General features: G+C 40.2%; 1 protein-coding gene and 1 long non-coding RNA gene across 2 annotated transcripts in view; both read left to right on the top strand.

Annotated features, from left to right (window-relative positions):
* Positions 1-24560, top strand: part of RAD18 (RAD18 E3 ubiquitin protein ligase) — a 49388-nt gene extending 24828 nt beyond the window's left edge. Inside the window, exons 9-13 of the mRNA XM_075998426.1 lie at positions 757-817; positions 7134-7274; positions 10561-10732; positions 20381-20443; positions 23699-24560. Coding sequence (XP_075854541.1) covers positions 757-817; positions 7134-7274; positions 10561-10732; positions 20381-20443; positions 23699-23801 — 540 coding nt within the window. The 3' untranslated portion in view covers positions 23802-24560. The remainder of the gene's footprint in view (positions 1-756; positions 818-7133; positions 7275-10560; positions 10733-20380; positions 20444-23698) is intronic.
* On the top strand, positions 1071-4997 carry LOC142865017 (uncharacterized). The gene is made up of 2 exons (XR_012915309.1): positions 1071-1625; positions 3956-4997. It is a non-coding gene; the product is annotated as an uncharacterized LOC142865017 (long non-coding RNA).
* Positions 24561-24791: the final 231 nt, after the last annotated feature.

Raw genomic sequence — 24791 nt, 5'->3', positions numbered from 1 at the left:
GAAAGTGTTTTGGGCTCTCCCAAGTAGACTTTTATTTTTCTAGACCATCGGTAATATGTTTGTGAGGACAGCAGCGACCTTAGGGAAGTAAGTTTATAACTAGATAGTAGAAAAAAAAATGGAATTTGCATGACTTTATTATTACCTGTGTGCTGACTTGTAAGATAGTGACTGGAATGAATTGGGTAAATAGATGTCTGACCTTTTAAGTCTGGGATTTAGACAGTGGAACTGGAAATTTAACACACAGAGTCTTGTACTGTTGCATTTTCTATATATGTATATATTGCTTTTTAGTGTGACCTGGAGAAGTTAGGTTGGAAAGGAAAGAAGACAGATAAGAAAAGCTGGAAAGCAATGGAAGAAATCTTCTTTATTAATAATCGGTTAAATGTCTTTGGTCTTCTAGTTTCAAGTGTTATCTGTTACATGAATGAATGTGTAAAATTATTGTTAATAGGAAATTTAATTGATCATTTTCTTAACACTTCATATAATAGAATCAGTGTTGCATTATCTACTGATGAGAAAAAAGCAGTGTGGAACAAAATGAGTAAAAGGGATGCTATTTATGGTATTCAGGAGAAGTACATAGGAGTTATTCTTCTTAGATTTAGATAAAACAGAGATAAGAGATTATTTTTCTCTGTTTTAAACACCCACATTTGAGATTTTAAAGTTTGTAATATTGATTTCCATTTTGACATTTTTTTGGGGAATTTTTATTAAGGTTTTTTTTTTTTTTTATCATTTTAGGTAATGGTTTTTACTAAGGACCAAACAGAAAAGGAAATAGAAGAAATTCACAGTAAATACCGTAAGTTGTGCAACATTTTCTTTATTTGCAAAGAACTTGTGTTGTTGTTTTTCATCTTAAGTAATTTTTTAGAGAATTGTTTTTATGTTAATGTTTGACACAGACTTTTGTTAATATTACTTAATAGATGGAGTTTTAGTTGAGTGTTTACTCAGACAGTGACCTTTTTTTGTACTCTGTGTGTCTGCTTTTTGATTTGTGACTAGCATTCTGCTTTGAACTTATCACTAAGCACTTTGCAAATATTAATTATTAATAGCCGGTCTCAAAGCATCTCTGTGAGAAGAAGATGGGATTAAAATAGAAACATTCCTGACTCTATCCTGTCCTCAAGCCTCTAAATAACAGTACCTCTCTAAAGAATTTTAGCATTTCTATAGCTAGCAAATTTGTGCCAAGAATAGTTGTCATTTTATTATTTGTCACCAGCTTCACAACTTATCACTCCCTTTTCCTTAAGTGGCCTTTGTACATTGTGTTTCCCAGGGCTAGCACATCACTGCTTCATCAGTTAGGTAGTTGTTACTCTTTGTTTGCTCGGTTGGTTGGTTTTTAGTTTAAATTTAAATGCCTGACATAGTAGATAGTTAATAAATGTTTGTTACGAGTATTCCCGGTCATGGTGTGTTTTAACTGTGCTAAGATGATTTTTTTCTTTTTTCAGTTCTTAAATTTTGAAAGGTCGTGTTCACCTCGATGTAGGTGTGGTGGCCTGTGCTAGAGTAGTAAAAGGAGCCTAGGCTATTCTTGGACTGTAGGCGATACAAGGAAAGTCACCGTTGTTCTCTTGTAGAAAGATAAGTATGATGTGAGCCTCTTTGATCAACTTCTGGGAAACCTCAGTGATTTTTCTCTAGAGAAGACATAGAAAAGAATATCATACGATAACTGAATTGGGAAAACTAAGGCCTGTAAAGTTAAAGAAACTAGAAAATTTGCATTGAAAGAAAGTAATTTAAATAACTAAAAGGTTGGTATTTAACAGTTATATGCCATACTAGGAAAAATCTGTAGTAGACAGACTCCAGAAAATATACAAATTTCTATCGCAAGTTTAGCTTTACTAAACAGGTGATGTTAAATTAATTCTTTTAGCCTTAAAATAAACCTCAATTGTTTAACCTTTTTTCCCCCTAAAGCTTTCACATGCTTCCTAAAGCTTCAATACTTAGCCTTACAGTTTAGCTGTACATTTTGAATTAATATCAGGCTCTAAATAGACTATTGATATAGCTCCTTTTAAGCATTTTTATTAATGTTTTATATGCATGCAGTTTTTTTAAAAAATCACATATTTCTGTGGGGCTTATAAAAAAAAAAAACAGTCTCTTGCCTCTTCTACCAACAGCCGCCTCCATTCCCTGACAGCAACAACCTTGGCTTTTCTTTTGGCAATTACCTTCCTGTTTATAAGAAACTATTCTTTCTGCTAGTTCTTGAAGTTTTTCAGTTTTACATGTTTACTATTGGTGTAAATGAAGATTTAGCTTTTTTTTTTTTTTTTTTTTTTTTTGAGACAGAGTCTCGCTTTCTTGCCTAGGCTAGAGTGAGTGCCGTGGCGTCAGCCTAGCTCACAGCAACCTCAAACTCCTGGGCTCAAGCGATCCTGCTGCCTCAGCCTCCCGAGTAGCTGGGACTACAGGCACGAGCCACCATGCCCGGCTGATTTTTATATTATATATATTAGTTGGCCAATTAATTTCTTTCTATTTTTATGGTAGAGACGGGGTCTCGCTCAGGCTGGTTTTGAACTCCTGACCTTGAGCAATCCGCCCGCCTCGGCCTCCCAGAGTGCTAGAAGATTTAGCTTTTTTATAAATCCTGATCTTTACCACTGCCTTCTTCCCCTCCTCTGAATGTTTTGTCATGATTTTTTTTTTTTTTAAATTTTAATTTTTTGAGACAGAGTCTCGCTCTGTTGCCCAGGCTAGAGTGAGTGCTGTGGTGTCAGCCTAGCTCACAGCAACCTCAAACTCCTGGGCTTGAGCGATCCTCCTGCCTCAGCCTCCCGAGTAGCTGGGACTATAGGCATGCGCCACCATGCCCGGCTAATTTTTTCTATATATATTAGTTGGGCAATTAATTTCTTTCTATTTATAGTAGAGACAGGGTCTGGCCCTTGCTCAGGCTGGTTTCGAACTCCTGACTAGAACAATCCACCTGCCTCGGCCTCCCAGAGTGCTAGGATTACAGGCGTGAGCCACCACACCCAGCCTGTCATGATTAGATATGTTGTTTACAGCTTGAGCCAGATATTCTGTCTATGACAATACTATGGTTCTCATTCCTTTCAGGGAGATGTTCCATTTTTCTTATAATGAATAATTCTCTTCTATTTGTTTAGTTTTCTGTTTACCTAGTACTAACATATCTGTGAACCCTTCACCAGAACTATAAATCGCTTTCTAATACATTTACACAAATAGATTATTTGTCAACTTCATTATTTTCTCAAGAACACCTCACCTACCTACAGCCACCTCCACCTGTGTTAAGTTCCAGTCTATTCTGGCGCTCTTTGGGCTCCTACTTGGCTGCCATCCTGGCTCACCCCCTCCCCCAGGGGCTGGCTGAATGGACCCCCTTGTGGCCAAAGGGATATCCTACAACTAAACTGCCTGCCAGGAGGAAGGAGGTCAGACAGGCCTCATCATGCCCCCCTCCCTTCTTGAGGACATCCTTTGTAACCCATTAACAGGCTATGGGTAGTCAAGATAAACCTGCAGGTCCTCAATTTACACATCCAATATATGGGTGGCTTATCTCTGATAAGAGCTTCTTATCTTAAAACATTCAAGCCTCTAGACAAAGCTTCATGTCCTTAACCAAGTACAAGTCAAAGAATCTATAAAACAACCTATAACCTGTAAGCCCCCACTTTGAGATGTCCCACCTTTTGGGGCCAAACCAATGTATGCCTCCCACGTATTCGATTGATGGCTTTACCTGTAACCTCTGTCTCCCTGAAATGTATGGAACCAAACTGTAACCCAGCCACACCGAGTCCACTTGCTCAAGGCTTCTTGGGCGTGGCTCCAGGTCATGGTCCTCAAATTTGGCTCAAAGTAAATCTCTTTAAAATTATTTTACAGAGTTTGGCTTTTTTTTCCCTGTTAACATCAGTCATTCTACTCCTAGGTATTTACCCAGGAGAAATGAAAGCATGTGTCCATACGGAAGTTTTTTGAAGTAGGTTCATTGAGATATAATTTGTATAAAGTTTCTCAGTTGTAAGTGAACAGTTTGGTGAGTGTTACAGGCAGATGTGGTTATAGCACCTTATATTATCTTCAGCTGAAAACAATGCAAATATCTGTAAGCACAATGCGATATATCCATGTACAGTGGAGCAGTATTCAGCAGTAAAAAAAGAATGAACTTCTGACATGGGAAACAGTGTGGGTGAATCTCAGGAGCATTAGCTTGGCTTCACTGACGCACACACGGAAGGTACAATAGCAGTGGGAGTAAAATTGCCGTGCCTTAGTGTGTATTAAGGAAGTGACAACGAGCTATGCTGGTAGTCACTGCATTCTACCTGGCCATGCCTTACCACTAAAAAAAAAAAAAATGAGTCAGTTACACTTAAGAATGTCCTTGATGAAGCAATGACAAAATTTATTAATCTTATTAAATTTTGACCCTTGAGTGCGTATCTTTCTAAGGACCTCTGTGATGAAACGAGAGCTGCAAATAAAGTTCTTCTGATGTGTCCCAACGTGCAGTGAGGGCTCGAGCCACAACTCACACAAACAGGTGCTTCCTCAAGTGCTCACTGTACAGTGCCTATGTCAACGTACCAAAAATAGACAACTTTTTAGTATTATTGTGACAATAGGTTTTTCACTCGTCTGCTGAGGAGCCCTGAGGCGAGAACCCTCAGGGCTCGGTAGCAGGGAGGACGACCAGAGGAGGAGCCAGCAGAGTGAGTGCCGTGAGATAGGAAATCTTGAGAAATACGGCATCAGAAAATCTAGATGGAGAGACTGTGTCAAGAAAGGAGAAATCTCGAATGGTGTCGCATGTCGTGAAAGGGTGTGTAAAAGGAGAGAGAACGAACCAGTGGGTTTCACAGCTCTCGGAGGCAGCAAACCTTGAGAAGAGATTTAAGGAAGGAGGAGGCTCAGAACTGCTTAGAGTTGATCGAGACCAAATTGGAGGCGAGGAAGTGAGGCAGGTAGGCAGCTCTCTGGGGGAAGAGCCACTGCATCAAGGAGAGCAGAAAAGTGAGGGTGTAGCCAGAGGTGGGCATTGGGTCAAGGGTGAGTTTTGTTTGTTTGTTTATTTATTTATTTATGTTTGCTTTTTAAATTGGGAGACACTTAACTCAGTGACTTTCAGACCGTTTGGACTCAACCCACAGTGAGAAATACATTTTATATCACTTAGTAACTACACACACACACACACACACACACACACACATTGCTGAAACAAAAGTATCACAAAACATATTTACCTTTTCCATTTTTAATGCACTCTGGTACTTTCTGTTTTCTTTCTCGATTATTTCATTAAGATAATATGCCAGTCTGTGCTTTTTGAGCTTTTCTCACAATGCACACTCTCCGTCTTGAAAACAACAGCCTGTCTTTGAGAGGCCTTCACTGTAGAGTCCAGAGCATAAATTAGAGGGCAGTCTCTAATTGCAGTAAGGACAGTTGTTGAATGGTGACAGCAAGGAAGGTCGATCATGCGTGCACAGACAGGATGTACTGGAGGTTGGAAGATGGCAGTGTTCCTGTTAGAATGATACACCTAGATAGATTGGAGTTAGGAGCATTCTTTCCCAAATGTCTTTGCTGTGCCTGTCAGTGTCTACACATAGGCTACAACTTCTCTCCTCTTTTCCTTGTTGTACTTCATAACTTAGTGCCCTCTCTTCCCATGTTAAAAGCTAATTTTCAAAAGCAAGTAAAATGTTATCATAGACATAAAATAAATATGTTTTTATTAAGGACGTTTTAAAACTCACAATTAGGGGACTGATAAGATGTTTATAAGGTTTTCAAAGGAGAATCCGAAGAAAAGTCACATTTTATAGATCAGGAATATTGAAATGAATGTGCAAATGGAGGAAAACTGGCTTTTTCCATAGTGGGAGAGGGGAGTCTACGAAACCTCACCAGGCAGGATTTTGCTTATTTGCAACAACTCACAGAGTTGTACCATAGAGACAGGCAGCAAATAGCTAGAATCCTGGAAGGGTAGCTTTAGATAATGCCATAGTTTTCAATTAGAGCACATGTTTTCCCTATACCCAGTGTATTCCATGTATCTTAGTATCGTGCTACAAGGAAAATGGAAGAAACCGAGTGATAAAATGTACGTTGTTGGTTTTTGTATGAAAACGGTCTCAAATTTTTGTTTTAATTATTTGCTGTATGATTCTTTGTAAAAATTTTACAGGATTTATGACATAGTTTTGAACCATGACCTACGTATTTAAGACTGCTAGATAAGTAAACTGCAACCTCAGCTATCTGAACCACAGTTCAGATCACAAATAGATGCCCTAAAGTCTGTGTGCTGATGATGACTGGCTACTCTTTATTGAGTAAATTGGTGTCCATTAATAATAATGACCTTGAGGCCAGGGTTAATTAAATTGTATTCAAAGGCATTAAGGTAGTACGTAAAGATTGATGTTATTATAGTATCCTAAGATAATGTGGAATTGGCTGGGGGAGGTCTTAGAATATTAAAGTAAAGGAGTTCTTTTGGGAAACAGGAAGGAAATGTAAAGAAAAAAGGGAGAATTGGAATGGATATCTTTTGTTGTTATGACTCCAATTTCCTAGACACTTCTATTTTTTTATATTCAATGAGTACTCCTTATCCTAGTACTCTTGTGTATCTTGGAAGTTAGAACGGCATTTTTGGATGTATTTAAGAAAGTGGCATCTTTCATGCTCCATCAAAAGCTTCTCTATGAGGTTTGGGAAGAAACCTAGAATAGCAGATGAGGAGTGTCGTGTTTCCATGATTGTGTTTGAGGAAGGGAGAAGTTAAAAAGGAGGGCATCCATGTCCTAGCTGTTTGTATTCTTATGCTTGGCAGCTTTTACATTGGTTGCAAGTGATTTCTAAGGATGCTTTTTTTTTTTTTTTTTTTTTTTTTGAGACAGAGTCTTACTCTGTTGTCCAGGCTAGAGTGCCGTAGCATCAGCCTAGCTCACAGCAGCCTCAAACTCCTGGGCACAGGAGTGATCCTCCTGCCTCTGGATGCTTGTACATCTCTTGATATTCAGTTTGTCAGTTGTAGATGGTTAACCTTCATAGTCATAGCTTTACAGAAAAGATCTTTTGAATTTCAGGTAAAAAACATCAGAATGAATTTCAGCTTCTGGTGGATCAGGCCAAAAAAGGATATAAGAAAACTGTTGGAATGTCGCAAAAAACAGTAACAACAAAACAAGAAGATGAAGCTACAGAAAAGCTATTATCTGTATGCATGGGTAAGAGACTTTAATTAAAAACAGAAGTAATGTTGAATTTCATTAATTACTTTTAATATAAAAAGAAATTAAAATCAAAGGAATTTACTTTGGAGTTATTAGTTATTGGAAATAGGAAGAAGTATTTTTAGATAAACTTCATAGCAGTTGTTGAATATAAACTAGGTTTATTGTTGTGGGAAAAATGATTGGAAGAATGTCCTGAAGAAATCTCTTTTGTCTGTCTTCCTTTCAGTTAATGATAAATCATAAATTTCTTAGTTATTTAAGCTTGAGGATTTTCTAGGTATAGGATTTATTGCTGGAGATCCCAAGATATCCTATAAAGAGAATCAGTTATTTTTGTTATAGAATACTGGTGTTTACTTTGGATGAAATGTTCTGGTAAATGATCTAAAGCTAGTACACCTGGTAGGCTAATGCATGGCACATTTCTCAATTCTGATCCATTTTAAAATTCAAGATTAATATTCTGTTTCTATTGCCAGGGCTTTGGGTCAGTGAACAAAGCAGAATCATAATGGGGGAAAGTGCACAAAGAAATTCCTTATTACTTTTTCTTTATTCTGGTAAAATATGCATAAGAATATTTATCTTTTTTAACCACTAATAAATGTGCAAGTCATTGGCATTAAATGCATTCAAAATACTGTGTAACCATCACCCAAAAGCTTTTCTTCATTCCTAGCACAAACTCTGTGCTTATTAAATAATAACTCTCCCTCACAGCCCTGGTAATCTCTATTTTATTTTGTGTCTGTGAATTTGCCTATTCTAGGTACCTCACGTAAGTGAGATTATACAATATTTGTCTTTTTGTGTTGGCTTATTTCTCTAAACATAATGTTTTCAGGGTCCATCAATGATATAGCACATATTAAAATGTCATTTCTTTTTATGATTGAATAAATATAACTAATAATCCGTAGTATATATGGACACCATATTTTGTTTATCCATTTATCTGTTATGTATTAATTCTGCCTTTTGGTCATTGTGAATAATGCTGCCCTGAACACTGGTGTAAAGATGTCTTTAAGTTCCTGCTTTTAATTCTTTTGGATGTGTACTTAGGAATAGAGTTTCTGGGTCATAGGGCATTTCTATGTTTAACCTTTTGAGAAAGCACCAAACTGTTTTCCATAGTGACTGCATTGTTTTACATTCCCTCCAGCAATACTTTAGGAATCTAGTTTCTCCACATTCTTGCCAACACTTGTTATTTTCTGTTTTGTTTTGTGTTGTTTTTAATTGTAGCTATGTTAGTAGGTATGAAGAGGTATGTCATTATGGTTTTGATTTGCATTTTCCTAATGCCTAATCATGTTGAGCATCTTCTCATGTGCTTATTGGCCATTTATTTTTCTTTGGAGAAGAAGAAAATTTGTATTCAAGTCCTTTGCTCATTTTCTTTTCTTTTTTTTCTTTTTCTTTTTCCTGAGACATGGTCTCATCTGTTGCCCAGGCTAGAGTGCCGTGGCGTCAGCCTAGCTCACAGCAACCTCAAACTCTGGGGCTCAAGCAATCTTTCTGCTTCAGCCTTCTAAGCAGTTAGGACTACAGACAGGCATGCATGACCACACCTGGCTAATTTATCTCTCTCTCTCTCTCTCTTTTTTGTAAGACAGGGTCTCACTATGTTGCTCACTGGTCTCATAAACTCCTGGGCTTGAGTGATCTTCCTGCCTCAGCCTCCCAAAGGGATGGCACTACAGACATGAGCCACTGCACCTTAATTGCCCATTTTTAAATTGGGTTCTTTTGGGGATTTTTTATTGTTGCATTTTAAGCGTTCTTTCTATATTCTTACTATACATGTGACTTGCAAATATTTATGAACATTTTCTATGTTGTCTTTTTGCCTTCTTGATTTTTTCATGCACAAAAGTACTTAATTTTGATGAATTCCAGTTTAATTTTTTTCCCTTTTTTTGCTTGTGCTTTTTATGTTATATCTACGAAGTCATTGCCAAATCCAATGTTATAAAGATTTCTTCTAAGAATTTTATGGTGTTATCTCATATGTTTAGGTCTTTGATCCATTTTAAGTTAATTTTTGTATATGATGTAACGTAAAGGTTCACCTTCATTCTATTGCATGTGGATATATAATTCTTAGTACCATTGATTGCTCTTGGTAGTCCTGTCAGAAATCAATTGACAACGTATGTGAAGGTTTATTTCTGTACTCTCTATTTTATACCATTGGTCTATGTATCTGTCCTTATGCCAATACTATACTGTTTTAATTACTGTAGCTTTGTAGTAAACTTTGAAATTGAGTCTGAGTCCTCTATTATTTTTCAAGATTATTTTTGCTATTTGGTTTTCCTTGGAATTTTTGAGGATGGATTTTTCTATTTCTATAATCTGTAGGTTGCTTTGGGTACTATTGACATCTTAACAGTCTTAAATCTTCTAATTCATGAATGTGGGATATCTTTTCATTTATTTATTTCTTCTTTAACTTCTTTTAGAAATTTTGTAGTTTTCAGCATACAAGTCTTTTACCTCCTTGGTTAGATTTATTCCTAAGTATTTTATTCTTTTACGTACTATTACATTCCTTATTTTTGCCCTCAGTTCTGTTAGTGCCATTTAGTAGGTTGTTTGCTGCCTACCTCAGTACACACCTGGTGTTCTTTGAACAACTTGAATTTGTTCATGCAGTTGTTAAAGAATATTCCTAGAAATGAGTTTAGTGCCTGAAAAAATCTGTAATAAGAGACCTCAAAAACTGAGAATATGACAGGCGAAGCATAGAAATAGGATGCATGTTGGGTCAAATGGAAATGCTCATTTTGTCTGGTTACTTTTCCTTTTTCATAGTGAAAAATTAGATTCTATTTAACAGATTTAGAGAAATGTCCAGACAGGTATACCCTCTTGTTAGTGAGAAATATTGTGCTTTTCTTATTAGTTGAATCTTTAGTCTCTTTGTGTTACAATTCTTACGTTTGTCAGTGTTCTCTTATCAATGAAATATGCAAGAATTCCTCAGTGATCTGTAAGTAGGTGCCTCATTAAACTTACAAGGTTCTCACTACTCCTGGTTCTAAAAGAAATTTTATCTTTAATCTTGGAAGAACACAGGCTGGGCAATATAATTGATTCTTGTTCTCTGGCTGTCACTAGAGTTTTGGAGTCAATGTTACATACATTTCTATTTTACTAAGTGTAAATAGCAGTATTTAATGTTGCAGAAATAATAGGCATACAGAGGCTGTAGATTATAAGGTACACTTAAATTTTTCTATTCTTTTTTAAATTTCCTTTTCCCGTGTAGGAAAGGAAGATAATAAAATGAAGTTCTCAGATTTGACCTCAGTAACAGACTACTTCCCTAAGTCACAGCTGGGCTCCTCAGGGAAACTGGAGTCGGAAAGACCAGACGATTCTTCTAGTTGTACTGATATTCAAGAAGTGCCTTCTTCACTAGAATCGGATTCGTGCAATAGGTAAGAGACATGCCGCAGTCGATTATCTTAAATATGTGTTTCCTATGCACGCATGCTGTGTTTCCTCGAAAATAAGACAGGGTTGGCCTGTCTCTGTTGAGCAATCTCAGCTGCCTAATCACAAATAAAATAAGCACTAGCAGGATTTCTAACCATTTGGGTAATAGAAGCCCTACCCTGAAAGTAAGACCTAGTGATGAGTGTGGCTACACAGTGCATCTGCACAACCCATGCATGTCGTCGAGGAGCGGTCAAGAAGATGAGCAGCCCTTCTCATCTGCCCCATGAGAGCTAAAGTGCTTGACAGGAGAGATGGGGGCCAATTTTTCTAAAGGAAATAGAGTCACAAGAATTCAGGATGGAATTCGGGGTTTGGAGAGTGAGGATGATGTTCCAGAAGAAGATGACTTCACTCTATTTGAATAAATGTAGATTGTTGTACTGAAAAAAAATAACACATCCCCTGAAAATAAGCTCTAGGGTGTCTTCTTGAGGGAAAATAAATATAAGACTGTCTAATTTTCGAGGAAACATGGCAGGTAGATAGGCAGAAATAGTTAGAAAATACCTTTGAGGCGTATTGCAGCCTGCCAGTCTTCTTCCATCACACCCTCCTTTCCTGCCGGGGAGCCCTCGCGTCGACGGCAGGCAGCATGTGGGAGGCTGCGACAGCCACACAGTGACTTCGTTTTCCACTCTGTCACCTTTGTATATATTTGTTTTCCTAGAGTTGGACAAGTCGGCATGATAGGCAGTGAAATCTTATCAGGACAATGAATGAAGGCGTCAAAGACAGCTGTGTTGGAAAACAAAGATGGTTGAAAGACGTACATGGGAGAGTAAAGCAGCAACATTTAATTGAGTAAATAGGGGAAGCTTTAAGAACTAGAACTTTGATAGTGGTTCATCTGGAAAGATATTTTTCAAAAGGTGTTCATTTTATTTATATTTGTATATACACACAGATATTATACATACCATTTTATATTCTGGTATTTCACAGAATAAACATGAGGTAGAAATGTGGTTGCTCACATTTCTACCTAATGTTTGTACCTGTTATTTTTAATGGGTGCAATATTCTCTTATGTTTGTACATCGTCATGGACCAGATTGTTCAGTTTTTGTTGGATCTCTACATTTTCCCCAGTGTTTTATTTATGTACCTAATGCTGTTGTAAGGCTCTTCCTTTTGCTTCTATCAAATTATTTTTTTTTTATCTTTATCATCATAAGGGTAGTTGCTCGGAAAATGATAATTTTGTCATCGTCACCTTTGAGTGATTTTTTTGTTGTTGTTTGAACCTAGGGTGTTTTCTAATACTTGGTCAGCCAACTGCTAAAATATGTGGCATATAAGCTATTGTTCATCTTATAGAACAGGTTACTAAAAATAGAAGTTTAGGGAAGGATTCATGGTAGCTGGCAGCACTTATTTAAGAACCATTGTCTGGTAGGCATCGTATACTCTCCATTAATCCTCCCGTGATCTGTCTTTAAGGAGTTGGTTTTTTTTTCCCCTTAAGTAGGATGTACTCAACCACATTCCAGTTAATGCATGATAAAGAGAAGAGACGGGGACATTAACGACTAGATAATAGAAAAATTCCTCTCATGAGTAATCCTTAATCCACAAGATTTTTATAGCAGATGTTTGCATTTTTCCTGCCCCACACACAGTACCCTGTGTACCTGCCATGCTGGATAAATAACAAATTCTGATGAATTTGCACTCTGGTGTCATAGAAACAGTGGAAATCAAAGATTAAAGTAGAGCACATAGTAATCAGGTTTCCCCGGGGCACACTGAAGCACAGTGCTGAGGCAGTGATTTGGGTAATTTCAGGCCCAAATCTGTTTCATGAAAACGGAACCAACATTTATTGAACACTTACTGTGTGTTAAGCTCTGTGCTAAACATTGCATGTTATATATTGATTAATCTTAAAAATATCCCTATGAAGTATGTGTATTATTATCCTGACTTTAGAGATGAGGATATTGACACAGGAAAAAGGTAACTTGCCCAAAGTTATTAGGTCATTAAATATCAAACGTCCAATTTCAAATCAAAAGCAGTTTACTATATCTCAAACAGGAAGCAGTACAATTAATCAAAGTGTGCGCCTAAACTATCAACACAGTGTTGCCATCCTAACAGTAGCTTGGTCATGCCGGCAGCAAAGAAGCCTGGAGAGTGAGTGGCAGTAAAATTGCGAAAGGCAGTTTTCACAGCTTGCTGTGAGTTAAATATTTTTCCTTGCAAGAAGTGGTCCAAAGCCTGGAAAAAGTTGGTGCAGTACAGTGAATGTCGGAGAGTTACTCCAGCTTCCGTAGTTATAGCAGTGTTGTTTATGCGACACGTGGCACGTTGAGCAATCTCAGCTGCCCAGTCACAAGCTTCCTCACCATTTTGTCCAATTGGGTGCAGTAGACATCTGCTGTAATCGACTGACCAGGTTTCATGAAGCTGTAGTGGATAATGCCAGCTCTAGACCACCAAACAGACACCATTAGCTTTTTTTGATAACTGTTCAATTTTAGACTATGTTTCTGCACTTCATATTTATCCAACCATTGTGCCAAATGCTTGTGATTGTCAAAAAGAATCCATTTTTCATCACATGTCACAATACGGTGTAAAAATGATTCGCCTTTATGACGTGACAGCAAAGAAGGGCGGGCTTCAAGATGATTTCTCTTCTGAAGCTTGCAATTCACACAGAACCCATCTGTCCAGCTTCTTTACCTTGCCCATTTATTTCAAATGGTCCAAATGTTGTAACAGTAACGTCAAACCTTGCTGCTAATTCACACGTAGGTTCAAATGGATTCGCTTCCACTACAGCTTTCAGCTCATCATCATCTACCTTGTTCTCAGGTTGCCCACATGGCTCAATTTCAAGATTAAAATCACCAGATCAGAAGAACTTCTCAAACTGTGCGTTCATCAGCCACATCCTTCCCAAACGCCTCGATATTTCAAGCTGTCTGTGCTGCATTGGTTCCACGACACACTTATATTCGAAAATAACACAAGTTTTTGACTTATCCATGGTTTCACAAAAATTACTCTGAAAATTTTTTTGAAAGATAATTACAAGCCAAAACATGCATTTGGAAGACTGAGGATATACTTCACAATAAACATAAACCAAGAAACGTCAAAGTGACATGTCAGAGATATCAACTGTCAGTACTTGAGGAAATCAGACATTTCATACTTAATAACCTAATGCATAGAAACAGAAGCTGCACTGCAGAATGGGACTGTGCCCTAACTTTGACTAACACTAAAATCTATGGGTTTTTTCCCCTAGATAACATTACCAGTCATATCTTCACCAGAGGTATTTGGCATCTTACTTTTCAGCTACGGTGGTAAAATCTTTACTAGTAGAATGAAATGAGATGCTACAAAAGGAATGTACAAAGGAATGTTTCATTTGCCAAAGAAGTTGTTCTACTTTTGTCATTTTCTGGCGGAAGTAAAATGTTACAGGAACACCAAGTAGGCCAAGGTACATGTGTACACACACAAGAGTTAGTTTACAATTCCAAAACTTTGAGCTGAAAATAGTATCTATAAGGTGTATGATAAATTAAATTTGGTTGTTCTTAATAAGCCTATCAGAATCTTACTGAACAGAGGTTGAGAATGCCATAGAATTCAAAATTCATGTTTTTTATTGGTGAGTCTTTCTCATGTGTAATCTGTGTAATGTCCACTCTAGCCTGGAACAGTGGGGGCATCACAGGGGACTATTTGAATGTCCTTTCATAGGGGAGCTATCACTTTCATGTAACATGTAGCCTCATGTTCATCCAGTTTCTTAAAACATGGTCTTCCAGAATGTTTTCAGACCAAATAGTAGGGATGCTAAAATTCACTCTGAAAACGTTCCTCGTCCTAGACTTAAAAGCTGTGGTTGTGTAGGCTTGTACATGCTCTGACTCTAGATACACCAAGAGTGAGTAATTTTCTTTGGTGGAGGATATTTTTAGATGTCTCAGAAGAATATTAAAGGAAGTTTTGATCTTCAGGACATATTAAAATGAGTAAGACTTCAAAAACATTAATTGCTTCTATCCACAAGGAAGAGATCTGAGAGTGATAATTTTAGTAACACTGTTAACACCCAAGAGTTTCTTTGTAAAATTCTATTTGTGAAACTATGTTTAATTTAAGGATTGTGGCTTTTGAGTAGATACAGTAAGTACATGATTTTAAAAAGGAATCACCAGTTCTATCTGGTATTTTAATCGTATCAGCATCAACTCTCAATTTCTTGGTAGTAACGAGAATTGGAGCAGCAGATGTGGCAAATAATCCTGAAACTTCATTTTTAGGTAAACTTCAAACTCACACACTTTGTCTGTTTAGCGCAGCGGTTATCATGCGTTCAGGTGTGGGTGGGGGAGGAGGAGGGCAGTGGCAATTAAGGACTGGGGAGCTGCGTAGCCTGTCCGGAAGTGGCTTTGAAGTCACAGAGGAGATTGCAGGCAACTTCTAAAATGTGTTTTTTTGTAAACTCCCTCTACCATCTGCTTTCACTGAGGCCACACAGCAAAAACCTCTTAGGTTTATGTCATTAGTGTACCGCAAATATTTTCCTTTAACAAATCAGTGACTCGTGCCAGTGATTTGAAAGCCCCTAGGTAAATTGATGGCGGACTCGCCTAGGTTAGTTGACAGGCTCGGCCATCCTGCTGACTTAGCTGGAATAGTGCAGATGTTTTGTAACCTTCCTGGTTTTTGTTTTTTTTAATTGTGTGTGTGTGTGTGTGTGTGTGTGTGTGTGTGTGTGTGTGTGTGTGTGTTTGGGAGTGTAGGCAAGAAGCTGGCTTTATTCTTTCTTCAGCTCTGTGAGCCCTTCTAGGACCCAGAGCTACATGATCACCCCCCAACTCCTACTCCCCTAGCTCATGGGCTCTTAATAGGAGCGATATCACCCCCAAGGGGGTGGAAATTGGTTCTTGGCTAGGGACGGGAGTAAAAAATGTTACTCCTTTTATGTATAAAGCACAGATATCTATCGATCGATCGATCGATCGATCGATCGATAGATAGATACTGAACAGAGGTTGAGAATGCCATAGAATTCAAAATTCATGTTTTTTATTGGTGAGTCTTTCTCATGTGTAACCTGTGTAATGTCCACTCTAGCCTGGAGCAGTGGGGTCATCACGGGACTATTTGAATGTCCTTCCATAGGGGAGCTGTCACTTTCACGTACCATGTAGCCTATATCTATATCTATATATAGATATAGATATAGACATTGTATTTGTGGTATTAAAATTTCATGGGGAGGTTGAGGGAAAAAAGTATGAAAAAGCTGCTTTGGGAGATGATAATGAAAAGAGGTTGAGAAACACCACCTTAAGGTCTATCCAGGTAAAGAAGAATGGGTGACTTTGGAGTAGAGGGAAGCGAATGAAAAGGTTGGGTTAAGAAAGCTTCAGTTTTCTTTATAGAGGTGGAGTAATTATCTCCAAAGTAAGGAGTCGAGATATGGTGAACAGAAAGGTTTAGGGTCACTTCTGTGGAAATAGATGAGTGGCAGTGAATATGAGCCTCCCTCGTGAGTGGTTGTATGGGTCTGTCTCTTGAGAAAGTCATAAACTTGGTTAAATCTGCCTTAATTTCCTTCCAGACCTTTGGCTTTTCCTCCGTCTCTCCTAATGGAAACTACGTTAAGCTAGCTGTTTAATGGGAAGCTTATCATAAGCCAGTTTAGAGTGAAAATGACTGATAAATTAATGTTAGCTGTTCTCAGGGACACTTGCATTGGAGCAGGGCTACCCCCAGTGTACAAGGGTAGCAGATGCTTAGACGCTGTGACAGCCCAGATCAGTGGTCCCCAACCCAGAGGCCTGAAGGAATGCTTGCAGTGGGTCTGTGGGCAAGGTAGAATTGTCTGTAGACAAAATAGTATCTCAAAAATGCATGTGCTACTATTTTAAAAATAATATAATGCTATAATGACTAAAATGTAAAAAGTATTACTGAATTTATAGTCATTCTTTACCATTATATATTTTCTCAAGCAAAAAATACTGAAAATGTTACTACTGCCATATGAGCTCCTCCTGAAAGGCCTGGAACCCACAAGCTAGATACATTTGAGGGTCATTATGTCGGCGGCGTGACCGGATTCCCCAGCACGAAGGCGTAATCGTCACACATAGGGATCAGAGGGGCCTTCCTACAGCTCCTGGAGAGTCCTAGGCATTCAGTTACCCGGAAGTCCCTTGAGTAAAACCTTTGGAGAGCTGTACTTAATGGCCATCATTGCCCTTTTTTGTTCAAGCATCATAGACAAAATTTGCTTCAAAGTGATTTGTCGGAAATGGTTGAGAATGATTCATTGGCGCTTTAAATCTTCCTAATTTTTAAACATTTATTATTTATTAGAGTATTATTAGACATACGACTGGCAGTAACATTTCCAAACCTGTTGTTTCTCACCTGAGAGAGCGAATGGGATTTTTTCCTTTTGTTTTTGTCATCTTCGTTCTGGGGTAGTGACAGCTTTCTCTGAGTTGTCCCATACAATGCCCATGACTTTCTGTGTCTTGGATGTCAAAAGAAATCCTTTTTTGATATTGATGTACATATCCTTGAATTTTTAAAAAAATTTATTTGGGTAAGAACAAGATGCTAAAAGCCTTAATACGGTATTTCCTTTTAAAGAAATAGTGCATGCCTTCTATAACTCTCTTTAACTCTGCGCTCTTTGCACAAATAGGCCAAAGATGCAGCACTTTAAGCCAGGTTGTATTATAACAGATTCCATTAGCACAGTTCAAATTGATTAAATTTTACTTTACTTTGGTTATAAAAGGACTAAAAGCCACTTAGGAACTTGAAATCTCTTGTGAATCTCATTACTAGAATGCAGGAGGCGGGGGGGGGGGGGGTGGTTGGATTTTGGTTTTTATTTTTTTGAGACAGAGTCTCACTCTGTTGCCCCAGCAGGAGTGCAGTGGAGTCAGCCTAGCTCACAGCAACCTCAAACCCCTGGGCTCAAGCGATCCTCCTGCCTCAGCCTCCCAAGTAGCTGGGACTATAGGTGTGCACCAATACACCGGGCTAATTTTTAAAATTTTTTTGTAGAGACAAGGTCTCACTTTGTTGTTCCGCTGTTCTCAAACTCCTGGCCTCAAGAAATCCTCCCACCTTGGCCTCCTAAAGTGTTAGGATTACAGGTGTGAACTGTCACAGGTGGCCTTAGAGTACAGTTTTTAAAATAGGATTTGTTGTTGCTATATTTGCCTTTAGAGTCTTGTTCATAAATTATTTGCCTAGGCTGCTGTCTAGAAGAGTTTTGCCTACATTTTCTTCTGGAATTTTTCTGGTTTCACGTCTTACATTTAAGTCTTTTACCCATCTTCAGTTAATTTTTTTTTTGAGACAAAAATCTCACTTTGTTGCCCAGGCTAGAGTGAGTGCCATGGCATCAGCCTCGCTCACAGCGACCTCCAGCTCCTGGGCTCAAGCGATCCTCCTGCCTCAGCCTCCCGAGTAGCTGGGACTATAGGCATGTGCCACCATGCCCGGCTAATTTTTTCTATATGTATTGGTTGGCCAGTTAATTTCTTTCTATAGTAGAGACGGGGTCTCGCTCTTGCTGAGGCTGGTTTCAAACTCCTGACCTCGAGCAATCTGCCCACCTTGGCCTCCCAGAGTGCTAGGATTACAGGCGTGAGCCACCACGCCCGGCCTGCAATTAATTTTTGTATATGGTGAGAATATAGGGGTCCTGTTTCATTTTCCTACACATGGCTATCCAGTTTCCCCAGCACTATTTATTGAATAGGGCTTCCTTTCCCCTGTGTATATTGTTGCCGGCTTTGTCAAAGAAAAATAAATGAGACTTAATTAAATTTTAAAGCTTCTGCACAGCAAAGGAAATAATCAACAGAGTAAATAGACAAGCTGCGGAATGGGAGAAAATATTCACAAACTGTCCATCTGATAAGGGGCTAACATCCAGAATCTACAGAGAACTCAAATCAGGCAGATTCAACCTCATTAAAAAGTGGGCAAAAGACATGAGCATAAGTTTTTCAAAAGAAGATAGACAACTGGCCAACAAACATGTGAAAAAATGCTCAGCATCACTAATTATCAGGGAAATGCAGATTAAAACCACAGTGAGGCCGGGCGCGGTGGCTCACGCCTGTAATCCTAGCTCTCTGGGAGGCCGAGGCGGGCGGATTGCTCGAGGTCAGGAGTTCGAAACCAGCCTGAGCAAGAGCGAGACCCCGTCTCTACTATAAATAGAAAGAAACTAATTGGCCAACTAATATATATAGAAAAAAAAAAATTAGCCGGGCATGGTGGCGCATGCCTGTAGTCCCAGCTACTTGGGAGGCTGAGACAGAAGGATCACTTGAGCCCAGGAGTTTGAGGTTGCTGTGAGCTAGGCTGACGCCACGGCACTCACTCTAGCCTGGGCAACAAAGTGAGACTCTGTCTCAAAAAAAAAGAAAAAAAAAAAAAAAAAAAAAAAAAAAAAACCACAGTGAGATGCCACCTTCTCCCTGTCAGAACAGCCATTGCTAAAAAGTCAGAAAACAACAGATGGCGTGGATCAGAGAGAAAGGAACGCCTATACACTGTTGGTGGGACTGCAAACTAGCACAGACTCTGTGGAGATTCCTCCAGGAATAGAAGTAGACCTGCCATTCGATCCAGCAGTCCCACTGCTGGGAATCTACCCAAAGGAAAAGAATTCATTTTATCAGAAAGACACTTGCGCTCAAATGTGTATTGCAACACAACTCACAATTGCAAAGATGTGGATTCAGCCTGAGTGCCCATCAGTTCATGAGTGGACTAACGAAATGTGATGTATAGATGCCATGGAGCACTACTCACCCATAAGAAGGAATGAAGTGATGTCTTTTGTGGCAACTTGAATAGAGCTAGAGACCATTATCCTAAGTGAAGTATCTCAGGAATGGAGAAATGAACACCGCATGTACTCTCTAATAACTGGGAGTGAATCAGTGGGCCCACATGGGCACAAAGAGGTGTAAAAGACACTGGAAGCTAAGAAGGGAGGAAGGGCAAACACTCGCCTGCTGGTGTAGTGAACACTGTTCGGGTGATGGGCACACTAAAGCGCTTTAACAAAGACATTTTTACCTCCTTAATATTTTGAAATTCAAAAACAAACAAATTGATCTTCGCTTGGCTGGAAACTGAAAAGTCTCATGACTATATCCCATTTGGATACAGGTTTTATGTTGGATTTATTGAAGCTTGTAATGATTTTTTCCGCTATTATTGCTAATTTAGTAAGATTCTTTCACATCTTTATTGATATTGATGTATAATAAACTGCAAATATTTAAGGCACATAATTTGATGAGTTTTGACATATGTGTGTTATGAACCTATCTCCGCAATCAAGGTGACGAACGTATTCATCACTCGCAAAGTTTCCTCGTGCTACGTTGTCATCCTTCCTTGCCCGCTCCCACTCCTCCTTCCTCCCCCCACCCCTGCTGGTAACCACTGCTCTGCAGATTTGCTTTCTGTCACTATAGACTAGTTTTTGTCTTCTAGAATTTTATATAAATGGAATCATACAGTCATCTTCTTGTCTGGCAATACTGAGGTACTTATCCTTTTAGTTCCAGTTCGGACATCATAAGAGATCTTCTAGAAGAAGAGGAAGCCTGGGAAGCGTCACACAAGTGAGTTCTCATAATCAAGAAATAAACATGTACTTTGACCTGAGGAGTTACGCTTCTATACATCTGATTTGTAAACAAAAGAATATTTTGCTTTCTGGTGTAAGAAAGTAGTAATCCACATGCAAGGTAAAGATTTCCATTTCACTACCTGTTTCTGTATATTTCTGCTTAGATATGGAATCCTATTGTAATAACTCCTGCCACCTATCAGAAGCTATTAGTATAAGGACAGGTTGTAGCTGTGGGCAGTTCATACAGTGGTACATCGCTTAATGATGGAGATACCTTCTGAGAGATGTGATTTCATTTTCGTGCAAGCCCCACAGAGTGTACTTGTACAACCCTGGATGGACGAGCCTAGTAGACAGCCAGGCTGTAGGGCAGGGCCTGTTGCTCCTGGGCTACCAACCCACCCAGTGTGTCACTGCACTGGGCGCTGTGGGCAGCACTGTGGTGAGCGTCTGGTCATCTAAATACATTCAGACACAGAAAAGGCACAGTAAAAATAGAGTGTCCCAATCTTACATAGCCTCTAATTGACTGAAATGTCATCATGCAACCCGTGACTGTATGTCTGGAAGCCACCACCTCCACCAGGTGGACTTTGTTTCCAGCTCTCTCATCACCGGAATCCATGCCACCGTCACTTCTTGACTGGACAGTAGTCTCAGTTTGTCCTCATTTCTTCTGGCTTCTTTATACTACCATTGCCACACAGCCACTAGGGTGGTCTTTTCAAAATGCAGATCTGGTCACTGTTGCTCAGCCCTCTGCTTCAAAAATCTTTAATCGGCCGGGCGCTGTGGCTCACGCCTGTAATCCTAGCTCTTGGGAGGCCGAGGCGGGCGGATTGCTCAAGGTCAGGAGTTCAAAACCAGCCTGAGCAAGAGCGAGACCCCGTCTCTACTATAAATAGAAAGAAATTAATTGGCCAACTGATATATATATAAAAAATTAGCCGGGCATGGTGGTGCATGCCTGTAGTCCCAGCTACCCGGGAGGCTGAGGCAGAAGGATCGCTTGAGCCCAGGAGTTTGAGGTTGCTGTGAGCTAAGCTGACGCCACGGCACTCACTCTAGCCTAGGCAAGAAAGCGAGACTCTGTCTCAAAAAAAAAAAAAAAAAAAAAAAAATCTTTAATGACTTCTTGTTCCTCTGAGGATTAAGAAGGAATGTGACATACCTAAATATATCTAAAAGGTCCTACATGATCTAATCTCCTTCAGACTCATCTCTTGTTATATGCCTACATACTCTCTCTGTTCCATCGTATAGACCTCTTAGGATGGTCCTCCTACATGCAAAGCTCCCTCCCACCACGGCGCCTCTGAGCAGGCTTTCCCTCTACCCAGGATGTTCTTCCCATTCTCCTGCACCTGGTTCACACACCTGCTCACCCTTCCGGTCTCAGCGCGAGAGCTCCTTCCTCTCGAAGTCTGCGCTGACCCTCCTTCCTGGCTCTAACCCTCCTGTGCAGCACCGCGTCCTCCTCTTCCCACTGCCTCTGCATGCCTGCTTGTTTGCCTTTCTCCCTGCTGCTCTGTGACCCTGGTGTAACCCCCGTGTCAGCCAAGCCTGACCCAGAGTGAATGCTTTGTTAAATATCATAACAACACTATGGTGTACTACTATCGTCTCCATTTTATGGTGAGGAAACTGAGGCTGAAAGGGAAAACCTCTAGCCCAAGGTCACATAGCAGTAAGTGATAATCAGTGGAGATGAAATTCTGACCCAGTTGTTAAAAGTTGGCACTTTTAACCATCAAACTATACTGTCTTTTCAAAGAAGGGTAGTTTACCATGCTGTTGACATTCTGTCACTTCACACAGAACCGCCGGGCGAGGGCAGCAGTGTGGGGTGTCTAGGCGGTGCATCATGCGTAGGTTCATTGTGAGATATTTGGTGGCCCGAACGGGAGCAGCTTATGGAAGTCTGAGATGTTGGTTGCATTGCTCTTTCTGTGTTACCTAAGCTTGGTGTGGCAAGTTGTATAAGAGCAGACCGGTCATCTACCTACCTCCTCCTGTACCCGTTTGTGTTGAACCAAAACTGATGCCAATGGCTATAGCAAGCTGTAGCCCAGAGTTCTTGAGCCCACGCTAGAACTCCAGAGAAGTAAGCTGACTGGGTCAAGGTCCCAGGGCTCGTTAGTGGCACCACCAGGATCAGAATACAGGCCTTCTTGTTTCAGACAAATGCAGAGCAGTTTTGACGACCGCAATTCCTGCCTCGCACGAGCTTATGCCTTGATACGGTTTCAGAGATAGTCAGGAAAAGCCTCCACCGCTTGCTTTTCAGCAAAATGTGGTGGTTCTTATAAATAGCCACCTCGAGGTGCCACAAGTGGCATATTTGAGATGCTTGTCCTAGAACATACTGTATCGGTCCTGGCACATTCTCCTGATTCTGTTAATGATTTAGAGGTTTCATTAGCAACACATTGCTCCCTGCAGAGCAGTATTTTCGTAAGCAGCAGAAAGACTTATTTCCTACAGCCTGGTCTTGGGTTATTGTGTCTCTGTGTCTCATGTCTTGGCTTATCCAGCTGTTTTGAGCTATGTGTGTGTGTTCCTTTTTTATGAGATGGTCATTCAGGAGCGGCACAAGAGGAGACACAGGGGAGGCTCAGGAAAGCAGTTTACTACCCTCGAAGGTCCTAGAGGCAGGGGGCTTGGGGCACCCACAGGGGGAAGACAGCAGGCCGATCAGGCAACAGAAGACAGGGGCAAGGAGAAAACGTGAGGGGAGAACCTTGATGGGTGTTTCCTTGGGAGAGGCAGGGTGGGGCAGGGTGCATACCGTAGGGTCGGCTCATTTGAATAATTCCAGCAGGCTCCAAACTAGAGGGTGGCCCCAAGTTACCTGGTGCCTGGCCTGGCGATGACTAAGGAGGAGGAGTGTTGCCTCGTGCGGCGCAGGGTCAGGGAGGAGGTGGGGCTCCGGGCTGGTCAGCGGCACATCAGAGCCCTGCTCCCGACTGGGCCCTGCCCTGTCTCTGGGACGCCCCACCCAGCAGGGACAGGCTCTTCCCAGCCAGAGAGTTTTTGAAAATATCAAACTATCATAATATACAGGGAAAAAATATGTATACACACACACACACACACACACACACACACACACACACACACACACAGTACAAGGCATAAAATATATTTACATTGACCAGAATGGGAAGAAAAATGGGTAGAATGGGTAGAATAATGGTTGTTATTTTCTACGATGCCATTTCTTTTTTTTTTTTTCTGTTTTCAGAAATGATCTTCAAGACACAGAAATAAGTCCGAGACAGAATCGCCGCACCCGAGAGCCTGAAAGTGCTGAGATTGAGCCAAGAAATAAGCGTAATAGGAATTAGTGTGAGCTTTTACTGACTTTTTAAAACTCAGTGATCAGAATATGGTACTCTCTGTTGTCATCTACAGAGTTCATGTTTATAAATGCCCAAGGAAAGATGTTAAATTGTAAATATTATGGTTAGCTTATTTTCATTCTTTTCTGCCTTTCTGGGGAAGAAAAAAGTTAGAAAACGTCCCCACTTGATTGGTTGCCTCCTGCCCCTACAACAGTCTCTGCCCAAAGGCCTGACGTTGGCGTCCGCGCGCTCACCAGCTTGCAGTGGGCAGACTCTTTGGCAGAGGGTTTGATTCGGCTTGATGTGTAAATGTCAGAACATCCCTAAGACAGTCTCCTTCTCTTCCGTGGAGAACGCAGCTTCAGAGCAGGCTTCTTCCGTAACCTCTCTTCCACAAGAAGCAGTTGAGGAGTTAAGGGCATCTGCGTTTCTGGAAAGGCAGGATGTCATAATTCACGCCCTTGGCGCGTGAGTGCAGACGCCAGCCCCGGCGATTGGTGCGGAATTTAATGTGGCAGTTTGTTAGAACCCTGTTTACACATTACTTAGGGGCAGGGTGCTACATCATAATTTAAAATCACAATAGTCAAAAAAGTCGTAATAACTTGGAGACATTAGGCATATTCTTCTGAACTAGCGCTTAAAAGTGATTACTGTTGTTGTATCTTTTCATTTGGGTCAGTCAGATCTTTAACACTTTGGACCCCAGCTATTAAACAAAAAGTATGCAATAAATGGATTTTGTAAATGAATAGACTCCCTATCAATTTTTAAATAATGTCATTAAAACAATATCCTGTGAATTGTTGGGTGCTGGCTAGAAATCACTGGAGTGTGTCGGTCGGATGTCGCTGTCTGCGTGCAGAGCGTCCACCAGTTGCCGGTTCCTTCCGGAGTCCTTACGCCTCTCTCGGGCGTCTCGGAGCCAGCCTCCCCGCCCCACCCACCCAACACGTCAGCTTCCGATAACTGACGGCAGACGGCGGTGGTGAC

The sequence above is a fragment of the Microcebus murinus genome, chromosome 28 (genome assembly GCF_040939455.1).
Source record: "Microcebus murinus isolate Inina chromosome 28, M.murinus_Inina_mat1.0, whole genome shotgun sequence".
Lineage (NCBI taxonomy): Eukaryota > Metazoa > Chordata > Mammalia > Primates > Cheirogaleidae > Microcebus > Microcebus murinus.
The sequence above is the reverse complement of the archived record's forward strand: the minus strand, read 5'-3'. Positions and strand labels throughout refer to the sequence as shown.